This window comes from Anomaloglossus baeobatrachus, chromosome 1 (genome assembly GCF_048569485.1).
Source record: "Anomaloglossus baeobatrachus isolate aAnoBae1 chromosome 1, aAnoBae1.hap1, whole genome shotgun sequence".
Taxonomy (NCBI): Eukaryota; Metazoa; Chordata; class Amphibia; order Anura; family Aromobatidae; genus Anomaloglossus; species Anomaloglossus baeobatrachus.
In genome coordinates this window covers 119773122-119784654 of record NC_134353.1, presented here as the reverse complement: position 1 = coordinate 119784654, position 11533 = coordinate 119773122, and the positions used below count along the sequence as shown (strand labels likewise).

Below are 11533 nucleotides of genomic sequence, written 5' to 3'. Positions count from 1 at the left end.
CAAGCACGGACGCACTAAGAACCTAACAGGTTTTTAGGAGCGACAATTACTGAGAAGTCTGACACTATCAGGACTGTTTTAGACTGTGTACACCAGCCCCAGATATGGTGATGAAGGCTGGTATACGGTCACCACTAGGAATGGCTATATACCCTGCCTGCCCTGCCTGTATACAACTACAATAGTCCTGAGAAGGACTCTTTTGGTCACTAGCCTGTATTCCGACCTGGCTATACCCTGCCTGCCCTGCCTGTATACAGCAACAATAGTCCTGAGAAGGACTCTGCTCCTGTACTCCGACCTGGCTATACCCTGCCTGCCTGTATACAACTAGAATAGTCCTGAGAAGGACTTCTGGTCACACTGTTTGCAGCCCTGCTACGGAAATAACTATAAAGGGTCGCAAACCTTTCCCTGAAGCAGCAACACTCTCCCTGCACTGACTGTCTGGATGGCTGTGTGCAGAGCACAGCGCGCCCGCCAGTATAAAGGCTCGGTCACGCTGTGCAGGCCGGCCAATCACTGCAATTCCACAACTAACAGGGCTGTAGCATTGCAGTGGTCTGCCAGCCAATCCCTGCATGAGGGCTGGCTCTCAAAAGAGCGCCAACATGCAGGGATGAAGACCACGAGTACAGCACAAGTATCGCGAGATTACTCGGTCCCCGCCGAGTATCCCGAGCACAGTGATACTCGTGCGAGTACCGAGTAGTGACAAGCATACTCGCTCAACACTAGTTATCATAGGTATGGCTAAACAGTTGCTATTGTTGTGTGCATCTGTTTTAGATTATGTGCACATGACTTCTTTTTCAGGTTTATTCTGCTGCTAAAACCACTTTAAAAAAACAAGCAGAAAGTGCTCAAAGAATGATTATATATATATATATATATATATATATATATATTTCTATGTAAAAACAACATGTATGAATAAAGGGAACCAATCATCAGGATTTTCGTATATAAGCTAAAGCCAGTGCTATACTGGCACTATCAGGCTGATTCTATACATACTGCTAGTGGTCAGCTTGGATGTTTAGCCTTTCAAATCCAAAAAAGTAAAGTTTAAAAACTCGGCAGCTGCTTGAGTGGCAGCTGCAACGGAGAATATAACATCTGGGTGGGTATGCATATGAATTCCCGCCCCCCTGCCTGTTGTTCCTCCTGCTCTCTGTTATTTATGCTAATTCTACTCTATACTAATTTCTTCACTAAGATGGCGTCAGAGTTGGCACGTGCGCATAGCGCTTATCTCTGGCGCCTTCTTTGTGAAGATCGTGCTACCCCCTGCTATTCTATTCTTGCGGCTGACAGAGCGGCGCATGCGCCCTCGCATCTTCTTCCCTCGTTGTGACTGCAGGAGCGCGCATGGTCACAAAAGAAGTGGAGAACAGCTGATCGGAGGAGCGATTAGCTGCGGAAGAGGACACCGTGCCAGCACAGTGGCACTAACGCAGGTGTGGGATTCAAATTTTTAACAACAGGTTCTCTGTAAACCCCGCCCAGTTGAAAACCACACCCATTCAGTAACCACACCCATTTTGTTAGCCACACACATTTACATGCACTTTCTTCAAGCAAAAAATACAAGCAATGTAAAGTAAAATTTCTTTCCCCTTCTTACCCTCCTATACCTTCACTCTCTCCTGTCCAGCACCAGTTGTTCCAGTCACTGTCAGTAATATTGTATTAAACGATTTTTCTACAATTTTTAAAAATTATTACTAAATGAGCCCTGCTAAAATTGGAACGGATGACCTTCCCCATACAGATCCCATCCCATGTGGTCTCTTTCCCCTGCAGATCCAATCCCATAATGGCCTCTTTCCCCTGCAGATCCCATCCGATGTGGTCTCTTTCCCCTGCAGATCCCATCCCATAATGACCCCTTTCCCCTGCAGATGCCATTCCATTATGGCCTCTTTCCCCTGCAGATCCCATCATGGCTTCTTTTCCCCTACAGATCTTATCCCAAGTGCTCCTTTTCCCATATAGCTCCCATCTTATGAGACCTCCTCTCCCCATATAGCTCCCATCCTATGTGGCCTCCTCTCCCCATATAGTTCCCATCTATGTGGCCTCCTCTCCCCATATAGCTCCCATCTATGCAGCCTCCTCTCCCCATCTAGTTTCCATGTATGTGGCCTCCTCTCCCTATATAGTTCCCATCTATGTGGCCTCCTCTCCCCATATAGCTACCATCGATGCGGCCTCCTCTCCCCATATAGATCCCATCTATGTGGCCTCCTCTCCCCATATAGTTCCCATCTATGTGGCCTCCTCTCCCCATATAGTTCCCATCTATGTGGCCTCCTCTCCCCATATAGTTCCCATCTATGTGGCCTCCTCTCCCCATATAGTTCCCATCTATGTGGCCTCCTCTCCCCATATAGTTCCCATCTATGTGGCCTCCTCTCCCCATATAGTTCCCATCTATGTGGCCTCCTCTCCCCATATAGCTCCCATCTATGCAGCCTCCTCTCCCCATATAGCTCCCATCTATGCAGCCTCCTCTCCCCATATAGCTCCCATCTATGCAGCCTCCTCTCCCCATATAGCTCCCATCTATGCAGCCTCCTCTCCCCATATAGCTCCTATCTATGCAGCCTCCTCTCCCCATATACAGTAACTGCCATCTTTTGCGGCCCCTCTCCCCATATAGCTGCCATCTTATGCGGCCCCTCTCCCTGCATCTGCGGCTCACTGAGCGCTTACCTGCTCCAAGCACCGGCGGCTTCTCCTCTATCTTCTGTCCTCCTCACGGCACTCTGCACACTGATGCTGACAGACGGCAGTAAGAGGAGCTACCTCCTCACACTGCCATGACCTCTACAGCTTTCACGCGTCGCTGCACGCCAGGTCAGGGAGCAGATGGGCTCCACTGAGCCCAGAAGTGCGGCGCGAAGGTACGGGGATTCATTTGTGCTAGTGTCTTAAAGACACTAACACAAGTGAATACAGGGAACCAGATCGCCAGAGCTGTTTCTTGGCAATTCGGGGAACCGGCTGCTATTTTAACAACCGGTGCGCCCGAACCGGACAGAACCGACTGAATCCCACCCCTGCACTAACGTCACGGGGTTAGTTGAGTCCATTGTGAACTTAGCTCACCTTACCCCATGCAGTGCAATCTGGTGCTGATGTCACTGGCACACTGCTGTTGGCTTGTTCCTCCGACCTGTCGCATCCTCCAATCAGCTGTTTCAAGGGGCGGTCTCCACTTCTGTTGTGACCGTGTGCGCTCCCGCGGTCACAACGAGAGCAGAAGAAGCGAAGGTACATGGGCCGCCCTCTCAGCCACAAGAATAGAATAGCAGGGGGTAACACGAACGTCACAAAGATGGTGCCGGAGATAAGTGCTATGCGCAGGTGCCAACTCTGACGCCATCTTAGTGAAGAAATTAGAGAATTTAAAATTTAAATTAAAGAATTTAAATTAAAGGGAACTTGTCAGGTCCAATATGCACCCAGAACCATGAGCAGTAGGCAGTGGTTTGTTTTTTTTATTTGTTTTTTTAATTCTATGTGAACTACACATCTTAGTACACTAAATGTAAGCCTAATTTGTGCTGAAGTACCCGCAGTGCGCACAATGTAGGGCATCACTCAGACACGTGCCCAGAACGATATTCACCTGGCTGATTTTAGGTTATTTTCCGAGCCCAAACCCAAAGCCTAAGGTTTGCTCATCTCTATTTAAGGGGAAACGTGCAAATGTGTTGGAGTGGCCCAGTCAAAGCCCAGACCTTAATCCTATTGAGAATGTGTGGTCAGATTTGAAGATCATTGTTCACCAGAGGAAACCATCTAACTTGAAGGAGCTGGAGCAGTTTTACCTTAAGGAATGTGCAAAAATCCCAGTAGCATGATGTGAAAAGCTCACAGAGATTTATCCAAAGTGACTTGCAGATGTATTTGCCGCAAAAGGAGGTTCTACAAGGTACTCTCTTTAGGGGGTGAATAGTTATGCACATTGAAGTGCTCGTTTGTTTTCGCCTATTTGTTGATTGTTTCATAATAAAGAGAAAACCATGTGTTTGCATTTGTAGGTATGTTCTTTACATCAGAGGTTCCCAACTCCAGTCCTCAAGGCACACCAACAGTGCATGTTTTCAGGATTTCTTTAGCACTGCATGGGTGTTGGATTCAGCACCTTTGCAGGTGATTAAATTATCACCTGTGCAATACTAAGGAAATCCTGAAAACATGCACTGTTGGTGTGCCTTGAGGACTGGAGTTGGGAACCTCTGCTTTACATGAACCCTCATAAAACAAAACCAGTGAAATTCCATGTTGTGAGGTAGCAAAACACTGTATATTATACATTGGTTATTAGGCAGGAAATGACTAAAATCCCCTGTTAAAGTGTCATGGTTTTTGCTATGGCTCCTAGTGTCCAGTGATCTGGCGTCTAATCACTAAAGCGGGCTTTACACGCTACGACATCGCTCAAGTGATCTCGTTGGGGTCACGGATTTTGTGACGCACATCCGGCCGCTTTAGCGATGCTGTTGCGTGTGACACCTATGAGCGATTTTGCATCGTTGCAAAAACGGGCAAAATCGATCATCGGTGACATGGGGGTCCATTCTCAAATATCGTTACTGCAGCAGTAACAAAGTTGTTCCTCGTTTCTGCGGCAGCACACATCGGTATGTGTGACACCGCAGGAACGAGGAACCTCACCTTACCTGCGTCCTGGCCACAATGCGGAAGAAGGAGGTGGGCGGGATGTTACGTCCCGCTCATCTCAGCCCCTCCGCTTCCATTGGGTGGCGGTTCAGTGACGCTGCTGTGATGTCGCTGTGATGCTGAACAAACCGCCCCCTTAGAAAGGAGGCGGTTCGCCGGTCACAGCGACGTCGCAGGGAAGGTAAGTCTGTGTTACGGGTCCGGGCGATGTTGTGCGACACGGGCAGCGATTGGCCCGTGTCGCACAACCGATGGGGGCGGGTACGCATGCTGGCGATATCGGTACCGATATCGCAGTGTGTAAAGCGGCCTTTAGTGCCTTATTCTTTGGTGTCTTGTTATTTGATGCCTAGTTCTTGGTGACTATCGGCTTTGTTTCCTGGTCTCTGAAGCACTGTGTTTTAGTGCTCTTCCACCTAATTGGTGGTTTTGTGTCTGGCATCCGCTGGTCTCTTAAATGAGATCAACAATACCATAAATGTCTTGTGATTTGCTTATTTACTTCAGCAACCAAAGCTAAATTCCAGCATCTCTCAGCATGTTCTTGGATCATAGAAATAGTACCTAATAAATTTCAGACGGCCTTTGGTTTGAAAACTATTCTTTGCTTTTGGAGCTGGGCAAATAATTAAAAATCTCTTTTGTTGGCATACTGCAAATAGATACATTTCCTATTACAGAGCCTTATTGGTCCTTTGTGACAAAATAAAAGCCTTATTTCTTCAGAATAGATATTTGCCTGTCCATAAGATGCCAAAAATGCTATTTCTGTCTTTTTTAGTACTGCACACTAGACAAACATAAGGCCCTGAGCAAACAGCAGTATTGTGATTTATAACCCTAGATGCACTTTAAATTGATCATCTATTTAAAAAACAGATCAGAAACTCATATGTACAAATTCACTTTATTTATGCAAATATAACCTTAAAAAATGTGTAAGAAATGACGTATCTCAATAAGAATCGTAGCGACAATTGCTTTTTTTACTTAACCAGTGCAGCTTTTACAGCGCTGTAGCCCGTTCTCATTGCACGCTGTGCACTTTAAAGCCTTAAAAGAGTCCGTGAAGCAGTTTCGGAACACTGACATCTTGCTTCCATGGCACACTAGACAAGGAAGGAAGCCAAACCCCCCACAAGAGGCACATGCGTGAGGGTGCTGCACTCTCTGCATAAAAAGAGACAGAAAAATATTACTATTGTGTACTATTGGGGTACGTTAGAATATATAGCACAGAATATACACTGTTACAGTACGTTCAAACCCACCTATTTTTGGATCCATGAGATGTCCATGTATGCAATGACGGACCACACACTGACAGCACACAGAGCAATGTCAGGCCTCCTTCACATGTCTGCATACAACATGTACGTGAAAAATTGCGTTTTTGATCAGTGTGTCATCTGTGTGCTGTACGTGTTTTTCACGGACCCATAGACTTGTATTACCACTTGACATTTGTGCTGCTGGTAAAAAACTGACAGGTCTCTGTATGGTTTTTCTTGGACACATAGTCCATGAAAAAACATGAACTTGTGAACAGCCTCATAGGTGTATAGTGTGTGTGTGTGTGTGTGTGTGTGTGTGTGTGTGTGTGTGTGTGTGTGTAGGAGATGGTCAGGATACCCCCACTCCTACTAAGTGTTGTATTAAAGTGTATTATATAATGTATGTTTCCGGGCTACTTTAAAGTGTAAGCTATGCGGGTCATACATGTATTATATGTATTGGAATAGATAGAAGATTTGCTTGTTCAAAAAGAGTAATATGCAGGTGATGGCAAACACAAAACTGGATACTTTTGGTAACTAAGGCAACAATGCCCCCTGTTCCCGGTGTGAATGGGACTGGCCGACGCCTCCCCTCCATGAGACTGTGTATGGTTTAACCCAGAGAGAAAAAGTGCGGGCAAGTATCTGTGAGGGCGGAGAATCCAATAAGCACAGAGGTGGGAGATACATAGTGCCAGCTGCGTGACTTCTGTGAGTTTGACCATGAGAGAACTAAAGCGGGCTTTACACGCTACGATATTCCTAGCAATTGCTAGCAATATCGTACGCAAAAGTACCCGCCCCCGTCGTGCATGTGATATCGAGTAATCGCTGCCGCAGCGAACATTATCGCTACGGCAGCGTCACACGCACTTACCTGGTCGGCGTCGTCGCTGGGACTGCCGAACAATCCCTTCCTCAAGGGGGAGGTGCGTTCGGCGTCACGCCGACGTCACCACGACGTCACTAAGCGGCCGGCCAATCAAAGCGGAGGGGCAGAGATGAGCAAGACGAATATCCCGCCCACCTCCTTCCTTCCTCATTGCGGGCGGGACACAGGTAAGGTGAGGTTCCTCGATCCTGTGGTGTCACACACAACGATGTTTGCTGCCGCAGGAACGAGGAACAACATCTTTAAACAACCATTAACAATTTTTGGTTTTAGCACGACCTCTCCATGGTGAACAATTTTCACCACTTTGGAGGACGTTTAAGGTCGCTGGTAAGTGTTACACGCTGCAATACTGTTAATGACGCCGGATGTGCGTCACTAACGACGTGACCCCGACGATAAAACATTAACGATATCGTAGCGTGTAAAGCCCCCTTTAGACTTTAGCCAGGCCATGACCCATAAGAAGGGTCACAGAGCTAGGGACCCCAATATAGAGATATACCTTGGCGAGGTATTGGGGCTTGGTTACATTGATCAATGTGATTGCTAAATATCTCTTTTTTCCTAATAGTCTTGGCAGGTATGCATTTCATGATTCATTTTCTCACTTTTCAGTTATTACATTGCATCTTTCATTGCATTTATCAACATGCTTGTAACATTATACCAATATCAAATTGTTGATGTGCAGGCTTCATCTTTAGTGATTATGTATTTTTGTCTTGCACTCTGTATCTATCTATCTATCTATCTCTCTATCTATATATATATATATATATATATATATATATATATATACAGTATATCTATATCTATATATATATATATATATATATATATATATATTGGTGCTCACTTCAGTTACTTTTTTAATACCATAAGAAGGGAAGACACCACCCCGAGGATCCCGGCCACCAAGTGCCCAAAGAGGAGAGAAGTCCCATCTGGCCCCACTTGGAGAAATGCAAGCTAACTAACCCGGTTGCCCCGGAGGTAGATGGTTCCCCACAACAGTACCGTGAGTCTGAATTGGTGCACCTTGGTCAGGGCGTAGAGTAGATTGCAATCATTAGAGCGCAGTAGCCACGCAGCCCCAGTAGTGGAGGCCAGTTAGACTGTTGCGTAGTGTAGCTAAGTGTATTTTGTTGATGTTCTGCACTGTTCCCACTTTGTGTTGCAGTAGTTGAAGTGACGGCTGTAGTTCACCTCAGCTATGCTGTCTGCTTGTTTATTCCTCTGCGATTCCTCCTACCTCCTTTCCCTTACCTCGCAGCAGTTGCTTGTCCCTGCCTGTAAATAAACCCTGTTTATCTGATGTCTCGTCTTGTGCCGTAACTTACTCTGCACTGTGGTGGTCCCTGGGTCATCGCTTGATATGTGTGGTTTCCGTGTAAAAAGAATACCACATGTGGCGACCCTGTATACATCAGGGTGCCACAGGGAACTGCATCCTTACCCAGTGTGCAGGGCCCACCACGCATGGTTCCAGGTACCCAAGAAACCTATGTCACTCCCATCTGAACTACAAAACCCAATCACCCCACAGCAGCCACTGCCAGACACACCAGGGGGGTGGACAAACTGGAAATGGGCTGGCCACTGGGGGACTGAGCAAACTGTGAGAGGGAGACAGAAGAGAACAGAAGTAGGCTCCAAAGAGAGAGGAGCTGGGTGAGTGAGCTCCTGGAGAGCTAGGGACGCTGGTTGGGTCGCAAGTGGTGATCTGCGTCCAGAGGAGTCGGGCACCAGTAGCAGTGACATTGGACAAGGGTGTGACGGACATAGTCTTGGAGGACTGTCGGCACCAGAAGGCCCAAAAGAACTGACCAGTACCGAGCATGACGGGGTACAGGACTCTAGGTCAGGAATGGATTCAACGTCCTGGCAATTCACCTGTAAGCCCTGTGCCACACTCACGTGCCTCCGGTACGTGTTTGTCAGTTTTTTCACATACCGGAGGTACGTACACATGTGGACATATGATTTCATAATTGTTTGGACACACGTAAGTATTTTGGAATGGAACGAGTGTTTGTTCCGTACTTACGTGTGTCCGTGTGTTTCCCACGCTGACATGTCCACGTATTCTCCGGCAGCACGGGTGTAACACGGCCTGCACCCGTACCACACGGATGTAGTGTTGATGCGGTCCCGTGTGACACGCGCCGGAGAAACACATGTCAATATTTTAAAATAAAAAAAAAGAAATACTCACCTCCACCAGCCCTGCAGAATCTTCCGCTGCAAACAGTTGCTGCCGACTGCCGCTCATTATGAGCATGTTATGGAGGTGGGCGTGATGTCACAGGCTCTAATCTCTGCCCCTCCGCTCGGCCGGAAGCAGCATCAGCGGGAGTGGGCGGGGCTGGAGCCGAAGATCAGAACCCTGGACAGCAGCGAGGACCACATGAGTGGTCGGTTATCGGTTTTCCGTGTGCTATCCGCGATAACATAGTATGGTGGTGGTATGTGTTTTCCGTGTGCGGATAGCACACGGAAAACACATGTAGACCACACATACCGGAGACACATACTTACCACACGCAACACGCAGGGAAAATACGTGTCTCGCGGCATGTGCGTGATTTTCACGTGAGTGTGGCACAGGCCTAAGAGAGAGGACCTCCGAGGACTTCCCTATGAGCTCAGAGGTTGAGGGCATCAGCACAACGAGGGGGACAAGGGTGTATCCAGACACAGTAACACACTAAAGTCCCACGTGCCAGCCCTCAAGAGCGCAGATACACTACAAATAGTGAGCAGGGCCCCCAACAGCTTCAAGCCACAGGGACCACCAACGGACCATAACTTGTGGACAGAGACAGGCTCCGGATCACTAAGTGACATCGGTGGGACCGGGTACTTGGACGGGCTCACGGTGCAGCTGTACACAGAGACTTTGGTTTACCTGCAGCGTGTGTGTCTCCTTTATAAACTTCATCCAGCACCACGACTACCCACAGTGAGTACCCTGATCCCCTGCACCCTGTTCTCCCAAAGCACCAATACCCTGAGTCCGGGGCCTTCCCTACCTGCAGAGGGACTGACACCTGGCTGCCTAACACCATCTGCCCCGGTACTCCTTCCAGCAGCGGCGGTACTCTCATTACCACAACCCGCAGGTGGTGTCACGAACTAATCACCTGTAAATACCCCCTTTTCACAGATCAAAGTGTCCGCAAACCCAGGTCCGGGCCCCTCAAGCCACCACAATCCCTGATCTGAGCAATCCGACCAACATCGGGGCGGTACACCACACATACAGGAAAAACGGACATGTGAAGGAGGCCTAGTGCAGATTTACATTAAGGAATAACGTTTGGAACTCCATTCTATGTCTGAACTGGGTGCAAAAAACCTAAAAAACATCACTATGGGGAGATAAGGTATGCACACCAGTGACTATGGAAGGGGAATACATGGAATAGCAGAAACTGCTGTGTGAATACTGACATGAAAAATTCAATAGCTATTTGTAAGAATGAAATGTGAAAAATGGAACCTGCATTACTGCCATGAATATATGAATAAAGAGAAATTTAGCTACTGAATTGATCAATGCAGAAGAGCCCCAACACTACGCCAAAGTATTTCTCTACGTTGGGGTCCCTAGTTTGTGTGTGTCCTCTCATGCAGTTAAAAAACTTACCGTGTATGGGACGCTGAGACCCAGGCTATATATGCGTATAATGTGGATTGGCAATAGGTGTGTATGGGGAGGGTTCACAAACGAAAAACTACTAACATTAAGGAATAACGTTTGGAACTCCATTCTATGTCTGAACTGGGTGCAAAAAACCTAAAAAACATCACTATGGGGAGATAAGGTATGCACACCAGTGACTATGGAAGGGGAATACATGGAATAGCAGAAACTGCTGTGTGAATGCTGACATGAAAAATTCAATAGCTATTTGTAAGAATGAAATGTGAAAAATGGAACCTGCATTACTGCCATGAATATATGAATAAAGAGAAATTTAGCTACTGAATTGATCAATGCAGAAGAGCCCCAACACTACGCCAAAGTATTTCTCTACGTTGGGGTCCCTAGCTTGTGTGTGTCCTCTCATGCAGTTAAAAAACTTACCGTGTATGGGACGCTGAGACCCAGGCTATATATGCGTATAATGTGGATTGGCAATAGGTGTGTATGGGGAGGGTTCACAAACGAAAAACTACTAACATTAAGGAATAACCTTTGGAACTCCATTCTATGTCTGAACTGGGTGCAAAAAACCTAAAAAACATCACTATGGGGAGATAAGGTATGCACACCAGTGACTATGGAAGGGGAATACATGGAATAGCAGAAACTGCTGTGTGAATGCTGACACGTTATTCCTTAATGTTAGTAGTTTTTCGTTTGTGAACCCTCCCCATACACACCTATTGCCAATCCACATTATACGCATATATAGCCTGGGTCTCAGCGTCCCATACACGGTAAGTTTTTTAACTGCATGAGAGGACACACACAAGCTAGGGACCCCAACGTAGAGAAATACTTTGGCGTAGTGTTGGGGCTCTTCTGCATTGATCAATTCAGTAGCTAAATTTCTCTTTATTCATATATTCATGGCAGTAATGCAGGTTCCATTTTTCACATTTCATTCTTACAAATAGCTATTGAATTTTTCATGTCAGTATTCACACAGCAGTTTCT

The 11533-nt window shown here is 46.8% G+C and overlaps 1 protein-coding gene across 1 annotated transcript in view; it reads right to left on the bottom strand.

The window, feature by feature from the left end:
- Positions 1-5685: 5685 nt before the first annotated feature.
- GRXCR1 (glutaredoxin and cysteine rich domain containing 1) overlaps positions 5686-11533 on the bottom strand; it is a 130798-nt gene continuing 124950 nt past the window's right edge. The window contains exon 5 of the mRNA XM_075333995.1: positions 5686-5865. Within this exon, the coding sequence (XP_075190110.1) occupies positions 5686-5865 (180 nt within the window). The remainder of the gene's footprint in view (positions 5866-11533) is intronic.